This window comes from Marmota monax, unplaced genomic scaffold (assembly GCF_021218885.2).
Source record: "Marmota monax isolate L192 unplaced genomic scaffold, Marmota_monax_Labrador192_F-V1.1 WCK01_AAM20220418_F8-fsc00014, whole genome shotgun sequence".
NCBI lineage: Eukaryota > Metazoa > Chordata > Mammalia > Rodentia > Sciuridae > Marmota > Marmota monax.
In genome coordinates this window covers 37,951,135-37,969,253 of record NW_026695222.1, presented here as the reverse complement: position 1 = coordinate 37,969,253, position 18,119 = coordinate 37,951,135, and the positions used below count along the sequence as shown (strand labels likewise).

The 18,119-nt window shown below is 48.4% G+C and overlaps 2 protein-coding genes across 9 annotated transcripts in view; one reads left to right on the top strand and one right to left on the bottom strand.

The window, feature by feature from the left end:
• Window positions 1-2,939: 2,939 nt before the first annotated feature.
• Gid8 (GID complex subunit 8 homolog) lies at window positions 2,940-11,275 on the bottom strand. The gene is made up of 5 exons (XM_046433405.2): window positions 11,130-11,275; window positions 8,467-8,596; window positions 6,865-7,061; window positions 6,260-6,457; window positions 2,940-5,462 (listed from the first exon to the last, which is right to left on the bottom strand). The coding sequence occupies exons 2-5, from the start codon at window positions 8,582-8,584 to the stop codon at window positions 5,289-5,291; spliced, it is 687 nt and encodes a 228-aa protein (XP_046289361.1). The 5' UTR covers window positions 8,585-8,596; window positions 11,130-11,275; the 3' UTR covers window positions 2,940-5,288.
• A 140-nt stretch (window positions 11,276-11,415) lies between these two features.
• The window catches only part of Dido1 (death inducer-obliterator 1), a 51,126-nt gene continuing 44,422 nt past the window's right edge, over window positions 11,416-18,119 (top strand). The window contains exons 1-3 of one of the 8 annotated variants that reach the window (XM_046433399.2): window positions 11,476-11,594; window positions 11,991-12,146; window positions 14,085-14,242. The gene's annotated coding sequence lies outside the window, so the exon portion shown is untranslated. Of the gene's footprint in view, window positions 11,595-11,626; window positions 14,243-18,119 lie in introns of those variants that run through there. The other 7 variants (XM_058575596.1, XM_058575597.1, XM_058575595.1 and 4 more) reach the window with 7 other exon arrangements.

Genomic DNA, 18,119 nt, shown 5'->3' with positions numbered 1-18,119 from the left:
TTCTGGACTGCATACTGTGTTCAGCAGAGAAGAAAATGGGACAAGGGCCCACCTGACTCCACAGGAAGCCAGAGGAAGGCTCTCTGAGACGCCAACAGCTCTGTGCGGCCGGGACTATACGTGGAGACCCTGAAGCTCTGGCCACTCGTGCTTTTCAAGGTGCTGTGACTTTAGTTTAAATCTTAAAAATACTGCTGGGCAAGATCTCAAACTGGAGTGCGCAGAGGGCAGAGACCATGGTATCCTGAGTCTGTAGCCAAACAGGGACCCTGGGCCTGAGCAGCTGACAGTCCTGCAGGTTACGGCTGACTGCCGCCACTCCAGGTCACAACTCTTGATGGGTCAGCTTATTCCACTTCCAAAAGCCAGTGGGGAAACTGTCAGACTCCTGAGCCATAGGAGGGAGAAAATCGTGTGTGAGCAAAGCTGTCAGTGTGTCTGCAGGAAGGGAGAAGACAGAGCTGGCTGGAGGCCACGTATTGCCGGCATAGGAAGCAACTGCACTCTAGTGGTCATCCTCCCAAGATCCACATGCCAGCCAGGAGGCTCCCACCCAGCACACACAGCAGCTGGGCAGGCTCGCACTGGACCTGCATCTAAAACACACTCCTGGGGGCTGGGGATGTGGCTCAAGTGGTAGTGCGCTCGCCTGGCATGCGTGCGGCCCGGGTTCGATCCTCAGCACCACATACATACCAATAAAACAAAACAAAGATGTTGTGTCCGCTGATAACTAAAAAATAAAATATTAAAAAATAAATAAATAAATAAAACACACTCCTTCAAAGACACCGTGCACAGAGCCCACTCATCTCCAGCAGTCACATCTCGGTACCTTCTGGGTGCAAACAGGCCTGTGGCTCCTCCAGATAGACTGGATCACCATGTTCCTGCTGAGTATCCACACGCACCCTGAGATGGGGTATCTCTTCCCCACACAGGTGGAGTCATCACCCATGAACCACATCTACCCGTGAGCAGTTGTATCAAGTACCTCAAGTCCATGGGTCTGTGACCCAGGCCTCACTGCCTAGAGCCACTCTGAGTCAGGACAGTCTACCCGATGGAGCACAGGCCCCAGAAGTCCAGCACAATGAGCTACACCAAGGGCCATGCAAATGCCGTATTTTACTTTTACATGAGTAAAAAGTTGCAAGCAATGATGGTACCCTGACACAGGCAGAGCATCCCAGACAAGTGGGTCACAGCTTGTCCAGGAGCTTCTTGGACTGCCATGCTGGCACACACATCCCAGCAGTCCAGTGACACCTACCGTCATGAATCACTGCATTGCCTTCTGCAAGCACGAGGCAAACCTGAGCTAGCATCAGGATCACACACCAGTTCCTGTCGTGTCAACAGGAACAGTGATGGGGAGGAAGGTCTTCCTTTCCTATGCTAAAACACCCAACACGCACTAAGTGCATGACGTCACACCCCAGGTGCCACTGCTGACCCCATGGCGTCTTCCTCATACAGCCCTCCACCAGCCTGAGCCCTTACCATGATGGCTGAGAGCACAGGAAGCAGCCCCGCAACAGCTGCAGCTCCCAGCAGAGTGGTGGGCTCTTATGTTGGATATGTTTGGAGATTTTCTTTCTTTCTTTAATTTTTTTTTTTTTTTTTTAGGTATAGATGGATATAACACAATGCCTTTATTTTTATATGCTGAGGATCGAACCTGGGTCCCGCCCATGCTAGGCGAGTGCTCTAACACTGAGCCACAATCCCAGCCCTTGGAGATTTTCTTGTACAAAGATAAGTACTACTGGAGTGGGGCAAGATTAAAACCAAAGTGTAGTTACAGGAATCCAGTTTCTTTCTACTCTTCCAATTCTGACATACTGACTTCCACCAAAATGTAGTATTTCTCTGTATTTATCAATATATCTTTATGGAAGAAAAAAAAGATGATCATTCTGGGAAAATTGTGAAAATCTTTACTATCAAATTAAGGACAGGCAGTGAAAAGCTATTATTCTGCGTTTCTCAGAAGATACAGGGCTTGGCAGGGCTCAAATGCCTCCCTGGAACAAAAAATGACAGAACCCAATGTGCACACAACACAGTGCTCTGGCGGACAAGGGCATTTTGCAGGATTTTACATGGCTGCTGCAGACAGAATGACTGTCCATCTGACACAGCAATACCTATTTCTGACACCAAAACATATCCCATTGCAAGAATCCATGTGGTGGCATCAGAATAAATCATCAACAGAGCAGTGACGAGTGAAGGCTAGGGACAGACTCACCCATGCCACGGTGTCCCACAACACCATTCGACACCTTCCACCAGCAGAGGTGCAGACAGACCTCTCTGCTCTCCTGAGGCTTTTAATTTGGTCTTTTGTTCATACTGAGACTGGAAAGCAACAACCTGGAAGGGAGTCCTGCTCCATTATCCTGAAGGCGTCAGCATCTGTATCATGAAACATGTTAAGAGTCTTCCTGGAGGGCTGGGGATGTGGCTCAAGCGGTAGCGCGATCGCCTGTCATGCGTGCGGTCATGCTTGCGGCCCGGGTTCGATCCTCAGCGCCACATACAAACAAAGATGTTGTGTCCGCCGAGAACTAACTAACTAACTAAATAAATATTTAAAAAAAAAAAAAAAAAGAGTCTTCCTGGATTCTGAGTTCTTCCATTCTCCAAACCAAAAGTGCACAGAAAGAAGGAAATAAAGTGTGCTACCCCAACCTCGACCCCACCCTGGGGGTAGACTCTGGTTTGCGGTTTCTGCATGTATAGGGCCACCGGTCTTCAGCCATGTCTCAGGCAAGGCCATGGTCAACACCTGCCTTTTCCAGAACTTGAAAACTTAATTCAAGTGGCAAACACACAAGTCCTCAATTAATTGGCAATAACCCCAATGACTGAGAAAGTTCCAGAACAGAGTTATTCTTCCCACGACTTCATGATATGGGAACAGAACACCAGAATATTATCAAAGTTTCCTTTATTTCAAGGCACTTCCCATTAGAAGGCATAAAAAGAAGAAATAACTACTTTGTGAAACAGTTGAAATTCATTTTTTTTCCTTCCAGCACAGGGAATCCAACACAAGAGCTTATGCATCCTGGGCAAGCACCCTGCCACAGAGCTACACCCCAGCACTTTTTCTATTAACTTTCATTTCAAGACAGGATCTCACCAAGCCACTCATCCTCCTCCCCCAGCCTCCCATGTTCTTGGGATTATGGGCACGTGCCACAGTGCCAGCTATAACACTACATCTTAATGAACACATCAGTGGGCTCCAGATGAAACAAAGTAGAAAAGCCAAAGTATACTGGGCGTCCATCATCCCAGAGCAGTCTAACTTCACTTGCTTGCTGCAGAGACTAAGAGCAAAGCAGCCCTGAGGGGTTCTCCAGGGCGCTGGCAGAAGGCAGGACACCTGAAGTCCTGCACTCTGACATCCCAGCCCTGGAGAGAGCAGCAATGGCTGCTGAAGCTGCTCTGACAGAATGGGCAAATAAAACACCATCGTCTCGTCTTGTCACCACCTGACGACACTTCACACATGTGCCAGATCGCGCAAACACTGTCCACGGAAGCGATCTCATCTATACTGAGAAAGGACAGTTGATCATGTGCTGGTCATCTAGGGCTTTTCCAAATATGCAGTTTTATTTCTACCTCTCCCCACCTTCTGCTACGTCCAACCTATTAGTACCTGAAGATTAAAGCTCCCTTCCCCTCTTATTTTCATTTTCAAAACTAAGGAAGGAAAGTTCTAAAGACAACCTGAAGACAACTCACTGTGACTACGAGGCCGGGGCAGACCTCCCCTCCCTCCACCTCCCAAACCAACACAGCGGAAGGGGCAGTCTGGGGGCCACGGTGGCTCCATCATGGCTGCCAACAGCTCTACTGTTTTGACTCACTCACCAACCATCTAGGTAAAAGCTTCTACCCAGTGAAAACAGAAGTAGAGAGGCTGAGAACACCTTGCCAGGCTGAAGGTGGAGGAGAAAGATGTGCAGAGCAGCCCCCCAGCAGGGGATCACCTGACTGGCCAGCACTGGCAAGCTGGCGCCTGCTCCCCAGTCGGACCTTGCTGGTCCAGATGCCTAGTGCTGCTTGGAACAAGCAGAATACACCACTCTCCTGGGGGCCCTAGGCCCCTGAACACTCTACTCCAGCATCAGGACTCAGCCAAGGGACTGATGAGACTCAGCAGAGTCTCAGTCCCTGTAGGCAAGTGAGTACTCCCACCCCTGGATAGTTCCTGCATCATCTCCATGGCCCGCCAGACTTGCTGAGACCACCCCCAACACTGGCTTTTGGCACGGCCCTAGAGGCCCCTCTGCAACCAGAGGTTTCATGTCTGCACTCGTGTGTGCACATGCCCATTACCGAGGGCCGACCTGCACACGTGTCACATGATGGACACAGTCTGGACACACAGTCGTGACAGCAGCAGCACTTCCACAGAGAGCCTTGGGCACCCTGCTGAGGCCTATCCCCATAGCACCAGGGCTGCCTCACACTTAAGCACAGGGAAGTGAGTGCCAGCAAGAGGCTGGCTGAAAGGACAAGTGTTTTTCAGTGGCCATTCTGGTCATTATTGAAATCAAAGAGAAACCTTTATTTTCAACAAAACTGCCTACAAGAGATGGTTCACTGATTCGTCTCTCATCACATACAGCACCAAAATATATATATAAAAAAATTAAAATGCACACAGCTCCACCCCTTACACACGTCTCCCCGAAAGCCACATAACCCAGACTAAAAGAGAAAAACAAATCCAACTCAATACCCTCACACGAAAGTCATCTTTGAATTAGGATTTACAAATTTATATATTGTTTCCTAGAGAAGGGAAAAAAAAAAAAAAAATGAAAAACATGGGTGAGGAAAAACTTGAAGATGAAGGCCTGACAAGACTTAGGAAAATTAACAAAGGCATTGTCTGCCTACAAGCCAGCAGAAAGCAAGAGTGACGGGTGCTCTTCATGCCCCTCAAAGGGAGGCCGGGGTCGACCCAGCAGCCCTAGGAACCCAGCCCCGATGGCAGCCAGGCACAAGAGCACCCCGACAGGGACACAAGGCGCTGAGGTCCTCAGGACACACCAGTGCACAGCTGGACAGCTTTCCCAGATGGCACCCTTCACCGAGGGGCTTCCAACATTTAAAAGAGCTGTTTTCCTTTTAAGAAAGATGCTGAGTCAAAAAAAAAAAAAAGTACCAGGGGGAAAAGCTTCCTACTGCAGTGGGAACCTTACAGCTGTGCCAGGGAAGGCGAGTCCTGTGGGGAGTGGCGCGGTGGGCCTGCACAGGCTCTACTTGGGCTCCTCGATCACCCCTTTGCTAAGGTCTGTCATTTTGGGATACTTCACTTTCTTCTGGTCCAGCTCATTCTGAGCCCACAGTAGCAGTTTCAGTAATTTTGCCAGCTTGGGTGTCGACTCGCGATTTTCATAATCTAGAACAGCTTGGTTAACTTCGCTCCAAACCTAGAAAACAGACACATCCAGTGAAGGTCACACACACAGAGCATCGCCACGTCTACTAACAACACGCATTTTATGTTCTTGGAAACCATTTTCATGAGAAGTTTGCTATTCATTGAAATGAACATCAAACCCAAAATTATGAGCCACTCTGGAGGCATTAAACACAGTCCTTGCCCAGAGTAGCTTTTACAATCTGGTCAGCAAGTGTCACCTCCAGCTTCAAGGTCATTTAAGTGCTGCAAGCCTCTCAAATAAAGTGCCGCAGGGACTGAGAGAGCAGAGGCCAGTACAGTGGCAATATGGCTCCCTCCTATAGAGCCTCAGGCAACCTTTGGGGGAGGCAGTCCTTCCAATGTGGTGCAGGGAGGTCAGAGCCCTGAACCATTCGGGCTCTGGGAGGAGAGGGGTCTGGGTTTGGGAGCACTGAGCTGTAGTTTGTGGCTGGACACGAGAGCAGCAGCAGTCCCAGAAAAAAACACAATTATAATTTAAAACCTCTTAGGACACCTGTTTCTAGAAGTTTTCAAATAAACAGGAGGAAGGTTAAGATAAAAAAAAAAAAAAAAAAATGAGCACAGGGGTCTGGACACCGCCAGGCCATCACACCTCTGCTGCTCCTCCTTCAACAAGATGAAAGAGAAAACGCCAGGGAGGAGTCGCCACTATCACCCCAAAGAACCACAAGCCAGAGCCCTGTCCCACCCCAGACCACAAATGCAGTGCACATGCCACCCTTTTGGAACCGCCTCTCTAATATCCACCAGGGTAAAAGGATTTTCCCTCTTATAGACCACTACCTTTTGCCTCTGCATCATGTGGAGAAGGTCTCCGAAGGGTGATTCCTCGGGGCTATCGAAGGCCAACAGGGCTAGTGTTCGCTCCATCTCTGTGAGGCACTCTCTGCTCTCCTCACCCTGCTCTGCCAGCTGCGTCTGGGCAAACTCTAGTGCTGCCTCAGTCTCTCGCTGGCGGATCAGCTCAATTAGATGCTGTTGCTGGTCAATGGTAAACACAGACACGCTCAGCAGACCACCCAGGCAGGCAACACTGAGCACTGGGCTCCAGTCAGAGGTACAGTCAACGGGCTGGGGTGGGGCTCAGGGGTGGAACACCTCCTTACCACGTGTGCAAGGCCTGGATTCCATCCCCAGCACCACCAAAAAAAAAAAAAAAGGTACAACTCCAAGAAGAGGCTTTTCTAATACCTCCAGGTTGTTAAATTTGTATTAAAAAAAAAAATTGTATTTTAAAAGCAAAAAGGAGTTTCTGAAATAAGTAAAGCACATAACTCTAATACCATTTCCACAAAAAACTACAATATTCTATTAATGCCAAGTAGCCTGCTTACTTGTCTTTGCAAACAACCTTAATTTACCAAGTATCCACATCCAATAACACTCACCTGCAAATGAAAGTAAAGGTACCGGTTTGTGTCCAAGAGTTCTGGATGGAGGCTGTTGATCAATGCAATGGCCTCCTGAATCTGACCCTTCAGAATCATCTCCCGAATCTTGATTCGCTCATCAAGAGTTTCCAGATCCACGCTGGGTTCAATTCCAGATTCCATGCGAAACTTCTCCGCTGCTTCCTTAAAGCCTTCTAGAAATGAAAACTATGTTTACCACTAGGAAAGGCAGCAGGGAACTATCGCAGCCTTCATACCTCTAGAACGTCCAGCTGCCTCAATTAGATAAGCCCTGACACCAACCACACTTTCTTAGGGACTTGGTATTCCTGTCTCTGTGATTTATAGGCTATGCTCTCCAAACACAGAACTGAAAAACAGCACACTTCATTCCTTCCATCCCATCCAAACAGCCCACCTTCCCAGCCAAGAGGTTAGTGAGACCCACTAGATGAAGAAGGCTGGGACTGCAGGCTAGCACGCCAGAGCTCACCCTGGCTCCTGGTGAGGCAGACACACCAGCTGTGCCTCCAAGGGGCTGCTGTGCCCATGCCAGCTTCACCTGCCCTGAGCCAACTGCTCCCTCACCATGAGCGCAGTGTTTGTCCCCTTCTCCCACACCACAAGGACAGATGCTGATTTCCTCATCAACTTTCTGAAGCTTTTAAGAAATCAACTTAAAGAGATGGCTGGGGATTAACAGAGGAAGATTTTAACTTGAAGGGATGAACAGGAGGGAAGGAGAGAACTTCATTTCCTGCCTTTTGAAAATCCCTGATTTTTCTCACTAGAGCTGTCAGTGATCTTCTTCCTGCCAAGAGGAGGGGGTCTTGGTGCTATTTCTTTCTGCAGGCTCCTGCTCTCTTCCTTCCCTCTTTTTTTGTTGCTTGTTTGTTTTGTGGTACTGGGGATTAATCTCCCAGGGACGCCTACATTCCCAGTCCCCATTCCTTTCCTTTCCATACAGATTTTGCTACATTGCCTAGGTTGGCCTCAAACTTGTAATCCTTCTGCCTCAGCCTCCCAAACAGGAGGGATTACAGGCCTGTGCCACAGTGCCCAGCTTCCCATTCTCTCTTTTTTGAGTTGGGCACTCCTTATAGAAGCAGACTCGCCAGAAAACATCAATTATCTGACCTTTGAGTCCAATTCAGAATTGTTCTGTTTTGTTTTGGTATTGGGCTTGAACCCAGAAGTGCTTAACCACTGAGCTACAACCCCAGTGTCCTTTTTATTTTTTGAGACTAGGTCTCATCAAGTTGCTGAGGCTGGCTTTGAACTTGGATGCTCCTGGTTTAGCCTTGCAAGTCACTGGGATGACAGGCATGCTCCATCACACCTGGCTCAGAATGGTCTTAATGATCTGGATTACCTAACTACAAAACTGTCAAAGGCCAAGACACTGATTTTTGCCTTAGCTCTCAAAGACCTGGAGTACATATCTCGTCTCCTGAAAAGGCTGTATTTAACACAGTTTACCAGTATGTCAAGTGAGCACTGCATCTCCCAATGCCTGAACACGATGTGGCATTACCACTGAGTACAAGGGAGTAAAAGGGAGTGCTGTGCCCAAGTGGCTGTCCCCACAGAGGCCATTACCAGTGACCAAGTAGTTCATGATGAGGCGATTCATGTCCGCCCGCTGGACGTGTAGGTTGTTGAGCTTTTCCATCCACTCATCTTTCGTGATTTCATCAGGCTTTTCTGCATAACTCATTCTGGTTTATTTCTATAGAAAAAAAAAGTTTTGGTAATCAGTGAAGAATTTTATGCCCAGCGGATCCTCTCAGAAAGCAAATGCAGCAAATCAGTAGGAGGTGGGGGTGGGAGGGTGGAAAGGTGCTGTCAACCTTGAACATAGCAAGTACAAAGGACCTGAGACCCAAATGCACATGTAGAGAACACCAAGGCTAGGTGTGCTGAAAGCAGAGCGGACGCAAGAAAGCAGCAAAGGCCTGAGAGTTCAGAGGCAAAGGGTCAGTGGCATCAGAGAGTAGAGGCCTTCTGAGCTGAGGGAGATATTTAGGGTCTCAGCTAAGTGTAATGGGAACTACTGGGGGTTACAAGCTATGATGTGAGCAAAATGAGACTGTAAGCCTACCTATGCCCACCAGACTGGCAAAGAAATCCAACAATGCCACGTGCTGGCAAAGACACTTCTCTTGACCTCTTTTACTGTAATGTCAGAAGACTGATTCATTGAAATGCATCAGGTTATTTGTAAACCTGCATGTGGTACCCCTAAGAACCTAGCATTTCCATTCTTGCTAAATCTCTACCGTAGAAAAGCTCATCTGCATGTACCTAGTGCAGACAACCCTGCTCACAGAAGTACTACTCAAAACAGCAAGAACATGAAAGCCACCTACCTGGACAGTCATTCAACAGGAGTATGGGCAAACAAACCGTAGTATATAGAGCCCACATCCAAAAAACCCTTGAGTAGTATATTCTGGAATTCAAAACTTTTCAGATTCTGCACAGATGACATGGTATAAGTTAACATAGATTTTATGACAGCCTCTCCAGGGCCTGGGGCACCACACCATAATCTGGTATTATTTCTTCATTGAAATGTAAGCATATTCACACTAAATGCAATGGAGATTGTTAGACTTTACTAAGTCAGGTTTTGCCACCAAACAGATTAAAAAAAACAAAAACAAAATCAAAACTTTTGGTTTCAGAAATATTCATATTTGAGAAGGGACTGTGGTCATGTATCACACAACAAAATTTAATAAAGCAATAAATAAATAAATAAATAAAATAAATAAATAAATAAATAAATAAATAAATAAATAAAATAAATAAATAAATAAAATCACAGAGTCATGTGGATGACACAAAACAATGCTGAATGCAAACAGCAAGTTACAGTGGAGACCCAAGTAAGGCATGAGTTTTGGAAAGAACAAATATATGACAATAAATATCTACATGGCAAAAGGTGTTTTTGTTTTGTATTAGTAGCTAAAGGTGTGAAAACTGACACTTCAGAGGAGGTTACCTGTGTAGGAGGGTGAGATGGTGGGGACCACAGGGGTTGCTGTGCTAGCTCCAGAGCACTAGCTGGCTTTTGAGGTAGAGACACAGTGCCCTGACCGGCTACTTTTCATACAATGCCACTGACATGGATGTCCAGATATTACTTTATACCCAGCCAAGTTCATGTTAATTTGCTTCAATAAATTAAATTAGAAGATGGTACAGGTTTCCAGGGTGAAAGTGGGGTGAACACTGGACACTGAGCAGGCAGGCCAGCAACAGAGACGAGAGACACTCAGATCAAGGCTTTGGTCATGGAGCTAATGGCTACTCTTGGACTGAATGTGTTGGGACAAAAGCAAGGGAAGAATTCAGATCAGCTTCCAAGCAAGAAAAACCTTGGAGAATGTCACCACAAACACGGAGGCAGGACTGTAAGCAGAACAGGTTTGAGGAGCAGGGCAGGTCTGGATGACTACTAAGTAGCTGGAGAAGTCTAGCAGGCATCTGGATTATAGGTCGAGCCCCACGCTGGAAACATTAATTAGGGAAACATTTGTGGTGAAGAGGAAAACATCTAAGCTAAGAGTTCAGCAAAGACCACCTAGGGAGAGGGTAGACAGGGAACAAGGGGGTACACACTCAGGGGATGCACGGACTCCAGAGACCAAGCAGAGACGTGAAGGCGCCAGCAGCTGGAACTTGCAGAGGCGCACTATGGAAGAAGGGAGGTCAAGTGGGCGGGCTGTCACCGGCACTAAGGTCTCTCAGGTGGTTTACAGGTCAACTGCAGAACTCAGCCAGACCAAAAACTCCTATTCGCAAACTAGCGAGCTACGGAGCAATCTAAAAAGCCCCCAGAAGAAACACCTTCGTGTGAGTTTCCACACGTAACCAGCAGTCATCCACACACCAGCAGCCCCTGGACCCCAGCAGGTACACAGGCACCAGAGACCCGCATCTCGGCCCCCGCGCACGACCAGGGCCGGCTCTGCACGCAGCAGCTCCGCTGCGGCTCCAACTTGGTGCTACTACGAAAGTCGTCCTGGGCAGAGCCGGACGCACGCTCCCGAACCCTGCCCCGGACAGAGCGCGGGCCAGCGTGCAGCATGCTCCCTTCCGGGAGAGACGGCCGTCGGGGGCCCGCGGGGCAGGAAGGCGCTGCTGGGCGGCGCAGCCCAGACCCCAGTTCGCGCGCCCTGACCCCCGGTCAGCTCGCCGGGTCCCACGGAGACGCGCAGCCCGGCCGCCGGGGCCTTCCGCGGCCATTTTACCTTGTGGATCCCGCCTCCCGCGCAGCGCAGTGTGGGCGGCGGCGGCGGCTCCGCGGCCGCTCCCGGGGCCGGGGAGGGGCGACGGCGGCAATCGCCCAGCAGAGGGAGGCGGAGGCCGCGGCGGAGACGGGGGCGGGGCGGGGAACCGGAGGGCAGACGCGCCGGCGTCCAGCCCTCAGTCACTTCTCGCGAGACCACGAGACAGCGAGCTAGCAGCCAATGGGGCGCTCCCGCGAGGGGGCAGAACGAGAGGTCCCCGGAAGCTGATGCCTTAGCTTCCGTTCTTGCGCGTAACTCGCCGGCGGCACCCTCGCTCTACGGGTTGGCGCGAGAGTCAAAAGGCGTCGGCCTCTTTTGCGCAAGATGGCCGCTGCGGAGGCGTCTGGGTGCGGAGTCGTACTGCCGGGATGGCGACGTCTAGACTGACTCCGAGGCGAAGGTCCCGGCTCCTTTCCCGTCGTTTGTGTGAGGCCGGAGGGGATGGGGCGGGGTGGGAAGGCGCCGGTGCCTGAGACGAGGAGGACGGCTGGCGGCCTGCCTGGCTTGCGTCCCAGAGGCCCAGCACGGCCGCCCGGCCGGAGCTCTCCCTTCTGGGTGGAAGCGAGTCCCCCGGGTTTAGTAGGCGGACGTTGCCGAGCGCGTCCTCATTTGAGGCCAGAGCGGTAGTTAGAACGACCCAGCCTAGGGCGTCTGGCTCAGCCGACCTCGAGGATCGACGGAGGGGACCCTGCTCCCGGGCGCGCACCGAGGGGACCCCCGCCCAGGGCGCCTCGAGCGCGGGGCGGCCTGAAGAGCGGCCCGGCGGGAGGTGGAAGTGGGCGTTGGAGTATTTAGTCCCTTGTTATTGTTTGCCTGCTCCAGAAGAACGCCGAGCCATCACTGCAGGGTCTCGTGTCGTTGCCGAGACTTAGCAAAGACTCAGGAAGAAATCTTTACAAGTCGGTGAGATGGTGTGGTGTGATTCTTAAAAGCGAACGAAGTCGTGGGACATTGAGGTCGGACTTTTCCTCACTGAAAGTAAATCCAGTTCGGCAAATAGGTTGCATAGTAGACATTTCCCATTAACCGAATAAGCTAAATCTGCAAACTCAAAGCTGTTTAAATGCATATGCAGTGCAGACGTCTTTTGCCGTGCATAACCCTAAGTTTAGCTCTGTGTCAACTCAAAAGTGTGCAAGGGGTGCCCAGGGAAAAGCGTGGGGGAAGCCCAAGGAGAAGAGAGTGGTCATTTTGAGGCTTCACTGGTACCGTCTTTGGGTGGTGGGTTAGCCCCAGCAGCCAACCAGTGTCAAGTCTTTTCCTTCTTACTCCTTCCTAGAAACCGTCCCTGGTTTAGTGTTTCCTAGCCTCAACATTGAGACCATGGTCTTTGCTCTTTGGATTACCACAGGATCTTCCTAACCCATGACCTTCACAGAGGTCCTGCCAGCTCCCCTCCCAAGACCATGGTTGATCTTTCCAACACTATCTCACCGGGTCACTCTCCTCTAAACACCCTTTGGACTCCCCAGTTGCCCACTTAAAGTGATTGCAGCTAAAAGTCCCACCCTTCCTGCTCTCACCCTGCCTGCTCCAACCATCCTGACCTTTTGTGGTTCTCTGTTCATCAAGGCTGCTTGTCCCTGGCTGACAAGATGGGCCGGTGGAAAAGGCTTCCCTTGACTTCTCAACAGCCATGGGGCTTCCTTGGGAAGTCTTCCCCAACAAAGCTGGATTTGGTCCTCTCCCTTGTTCCCACATGAGACTCTAAACCATTCCCTCTGGCTCTCAACACCATATCCCATGTTCCTGTTCTAGTAGTAAATCATGATTTACCATCAAAAAACCACAAGGTATAGGGTGTACTGACTACAGCTAAAACATCTAGTAGGAGCTTGGTATGAACTTGCTGAGTAGATGAAGGAATGAATCAGTGAAGAGCATTGCGGACCTGTATCAGAAGCGACAGGAGCAAAAATGGAAAGTGGAGGGAGACCTTCGGGGAGGTGGAAATGGACAGTCCCTAGTGATGGGCAATTTGTGGGAGCTCAGGGAGAGAAGCTGAGAGTGGGGCACACATGTGCAGCCTGGCTGCTTTGGGGTACCAGCACTGAGGGAACAATCTTGATGAAGGATGTGGATGGAGCAGGAGGGGAAGAGTGTGTGCTCAGTGTGGGCTGTGTTGGATTTGGTGCCTGTCAGACACATCTAAACCTCCCTGGGAAGATCAGGGCTGCAACTGAGAGTTGATAGATGCATTCAGAGAGAGACCTACAGATGAGGGATGATTAATCCCAGAATCCAGGAGAAAGGCAACATGTTCTTTCTCACTAAGGAAGAGGAGCCTGTTGAGGCAGTAGCACATTGGCCAGAGGGCTTTTCCCAAAGCTGTTAGGTGTTGTTTTAAGAAACTGAGAGCAGTGGTGTCCATGTAGCAGGGAGATGTAGGCAACAGTCATCAGAACTGACCACTTGTGGTACTGGTGGCAGAGCAAGGAGTCAAATGTGATGAGTAGGGGAAGCTGAAGGTGGCTAGGGACAGGCAGCAGGTGTGGGGAGAAACACCACACAAGGGACAACAGCAGGTGGTGTGGCTGGGCGGGTCCATTGCTGGGCTTTTGGCTGGCGCCTCTGGACTTAAAGGGTGAGACCATTGGTTGAATAGGGAACACCAGAGAAGTCCCGGGTTGGACATAGGGACAGAAGGTAGGAGCTCCTTTCTGCATGTGTAGGTTTTGCTGTGCTGTGTGTGAGGCCTAAAGTGGAGTTGCTGGGGAACAGGTGAATGGGTAGGTTTGATTCAGGTGGAGTGACGGACAGCACAGCCAGGTGTGCAGAGGTGTCTGTCCAGAGTATCTGGAGCAGATAGGAGAGCCTGGACCAGAGCCCTGGAGACACACAGAGCTACAGTGGCACCAGAGGTGAGGGAGAGAATGGCCAAGGACAGAGGCCCACCTCGGTTCCCATCTGTGGCAGGCACCAACTTGACCGAGATGTCAGCCTAGTGGTTTCATCAACTGGGTGAGCTTTCTGATGTGGAAGGGATGGCCTGTGGAAGAGGGAAGCCACAGGACCTGGCCAGTGACTGGGAGAGGCCCCTGGGCATTCAGGGTGCCCCTGTTCTGCAAGCCAAGGTGAGACTTAGAATCTGAGAAGTTGTCTCATTTTGAAAGAGATCAACAGTTCTTTAAAAAGAGCAGTGTTAAAGGTATATATATTTTTTCCCTCCACGTTTTTAAATGGTGCTTTATAGTTGTATATAATGTGGGATTTGTTCTTATATGTTAATACATACACACAGTATAACAACATGGCCAGTATTCCTTCCCACCACTCCCCCGCTTCTTACCTCTGATCACTTTCCTCTATTTGACTGACCTCCTAAAGGTATATTTCTTACAAGAACATTAATGAAGTGGTTTTGTGGGTTTTTTGGTTTTTTTTGAAAGAGAAAAGTCTCTTGAGAATAAAATACTGAGTGCTTCCATTACTCAAATCATAAAATGTCCCAAAGCCATGTTTTATATAACCACATTATTTCAACAGATGTTTTTGTTTTACTCTCAAAACCCAAAAGCATAAATCTTATACTCTGGTGTCCCGACTTTCAAAGAGATTTGGCAAAACAGACCTTCTGAATTTTCAGGATAATTTATGAACTTGATCATTTGCTGCTGTTCAAGGTCATTCACACCATAGGTAGTGAGTACCTAGGTGCCCATTTCCACAGACAGCTTTCCACTGTATCTGTGGTTTCTTCTTATGAAGATGTGGAAGGAGGAGGAGAGGGTTTGCTGTTACTTGGTTCTGCTGCACATATCCTGGCACCAGGTGTGTAAAACCACAGCAGTTTAGAGGGAGGGATGGTCTCCCTTCCTTCTCCCTGAAGCACTGATCATGTTTTATTGGTTGGTAAGGGTAGTTCCCCCAACCTCATTCTGAGGATTGAACCCAGGGGTTCTCTACCTCTGAGCTGCATACCCAGTCCTTTTTATTTTTATTTTAGACAGGGTCCTGCTAAGTTGTCCAGGCTAGCCTTGAACTTGTGATCCTTCTGCCTCAGCCTCCTAAGTTGCTGGGATGGCAGGCACTTGCTACTGTGCCCAGCAGTAATTTACTCCTTCCCTCCCTCCCTCCCTTCTTTCTTCCTCCTTTTTTAAAACCTTTAACTCCTAAGGCTGGAGATGTAGCTCAGGGTGGTAGAGCACTTTCTTAACATGGAGGCACTGTGTTTAGTCACCAGCACTGCAAAAAAATAAAAGAGGGTCCTCTTTAGTGCTTGCTGGGGTTGGGACACACACTGGGTCCAGCGTGCAGTCACCTGAGGGAGTGGTAGTCCTAGATTGCAGTCCTATGGAAAAGTCCAAACAGATACCATTTTGAGTGGCAGTCCCCTAATTTACCTAGTCAGCATACTTCTATGTACAGTTGCATATTGAGCTTGAGAGAATGCCCTGGCCGGTCAGGGATTTGACATACACTCACTGGCTTTGGATGTGATTTTTTTTTTTTTTATTCACAGCATATAAGTGTGTCTGCACACCTGTGCATGGTGCACATGCTTTGGCATGGGCACAGCTGCTGTGATCAGATGTCTGGGAGGTCGGAGCACTGAGCAGAGATGGGCAGCCTTGTGTTCAGTTTGCTTTTAGTCGTCTTTTTTATCCTCTCACATTTACTTTCTTCTTTTTCTTTTTGTGCTGGGGATCAAACCTTGGGTCTTGCATGCTAGGCAAGCGCTCTACCACTGAGTTATATACCCCAGCCCCACATTTACTCGCTCTCTGTTTTTTAAAGAATATTCTTATGTATTCTCTTTGTTTTTATTTTTTTAGTTGTAGATGGACACACTACCTTTGTTTAATTTATTTATTTTTATGTGGTGCTGAGGATGGAACCCAGTGCAAGCGCTCTGCCATTGAGCCACAGCCCAGCCCCCACATTTACTCTTTAAATGGTCATTTTCTATGGGGTGGAGAAAAACTTTGGTATATCTAGTTCTTCATTTCTCTGCACAACCACACAGGCAGTGTCACTGGCCTCCCCCTTCCATAAGCAGATTTGTGTAGGTCTTATTTCTCCTGTGGACACACCAGTTTCTGAATTTTAGAAGTAGTTGGTTCAGTAGGGACACAAAAAAGGATTCTGATACAGGAAGGTGATTTTTGTTTAGATTCAGAATAAAACTAGAGTCCCCTTTTAGATTCCTGAGGACGCTCCACAGCTCAGCCTCTTTATTTATTTGTATGTGGTGCTGAGAATGAATCCAGTGCCTCACAGGAGCTAAGCAAGGCGCTACCACTGAGCCATAACCCCAGTCCCCCTTCTGTTTCTTGAGCTTAGCAAGAACAGTTAATTTATACAGCACAGGTTGAGTGTCCCTTATCCAAAATGCTAGGGACCAAAAGTATTTTGGAATTTGGATATTTTCAGATTTTGGAATATTTGCATACACGTGTGTGCACACTAAGATATCCTGGGGATGGGACCAAGTCAAACCCAAAATTTATTTATATTTTTTATATATATATATATATATATACACACACACACACACACACACACACACTTTATACACATAGCCAGAAGGTAATTTTATGTGACAATTACAGTGTGTCTGCGTTTTGACTTGGACCTATCATGTGAGGTCAGGTGTGGGATTTTCTACTTGTGGAATCTTGTCAGAGCTCAAAAGTTTCAGATTTTGGAACATTCTGTATTTCAGATTTTTGGATTAGGAATGCTCAACCTGTATTCCTATTCCAAAAGGTCACTGTTTTCTTGCTTTTTTTTTAAGTGTTTTCATTTGAGGAACAAAGATCATTAATTGTCACCAGTGCAAATGTGGTCCACCCTATCCCAGAGCGATGCTTCAGGCTGGGGGAAGGCACCTGGTGGCTTTTGGCCTCTGCATGTCTAGAATTTAAATGTAAATTGATCGCCTTCTTTTGGCTGGTCCCACCTCTTTCTGTCTGTTCTCCCCTGCTGGGGCTTTGGGGCAGGTGCCGGTGGCCACCTCTCTCTCTCCTTCCTGCTGGTGGGTGAGCTGTGAGGGCAAAGGGCCTGCCTACTCAGGCACAGTTGCTGTGCTCCTAGACTGCTTTCCTGTCCCACTCCAAGAAAGGCGTTATAGTTTTGGTTTTCTTACTTGATGTACACCTTTAAAGACTGTTGATAAAACTAAACAGGAAATAGTTTTTTCATGCTTTATACTTATTAAAACATCACTTTCTTCTGAAGCTGGCTGTATTTACTTTTCACTGAACTCAAAAAAGAAAAACGGGCATCTAGGTAACCTTATGAAACGCCCTAGGAGGTAGGAGCAGTCATTGTGGTTTTGCATTAATGTGTTCACTCATTTAAGTAACCAGGTTTACTATAGCAGGAGATATGAAGACACTTTTTGACACACTGTGTAAGAATCCCCGGGAAGTGATACAACTGGGAATAGCACATCTGGATTCAGTTCTCTGCCTTACCTGTAGTTCTTTTTGCCTCTTTTGTAGATAATGTCTTGAGGCCACAGCTTCCTTGTCCTGAGTAACCTCCAGAGGATAAGGGGTGAAATATTTACCTTTTATTCTTCTAATTAAAATAAAAGTTTAATTAGACAAAGTTGGGATTCTCAACTGTTCCTTGTACCCTGTAGAGCCATCACATTGCCACAGCTGGCTTTTTATACGCCCCTGGGGTGGCAGCAAGTTTTACCTTGGATTTCTTAGTCTGGTTTTCTCCTCTTTTCAATCTCCTTAGTTTACCTACCGCCTCTGCAATCTGCTACTGTGACAGTTTGCTCATTGTGTCAGCAGCATTGAACCAGTGCTTGCTGTGAAGTTGCCCCTTTTGATGACATTCTTCCTCAGTAATGCACAAATGCAATATCCAAAGGACAAAGATCTGGCACTATTGGAACCAAAGACTAGTGTTTATATGTTTTGCTTTGGGGGAAGAAGCAGTGGATTTGATGGTGAATTGATTGCTTGTGCAAGTAGGCTTTTGTAAAGTTAACTG

Coding starts and splice junctions, on each gene's coding strand:
- Gid8 (XM_046433405.2), bottom strand. CDS start 8,584: ATGAGTTATGCAGAAAAGCCTGATGAAATCACGAAAGATGAGTGGATG. Junction 7,062..8,466: donor CATGAACTACTTGGTCACTG/GTAATGGCCTCT, acceptor TTTCATTTCTAG/AAGGCTTTAAGGAAGCAGCG. Junction 5,463..6,259: donor ACATGATGCAGAGGCAAAAG/GTAGTGGTCTAT, acceptor TCTGTTTTCTAG/GTTTGGAGCGAAGTTAACCA.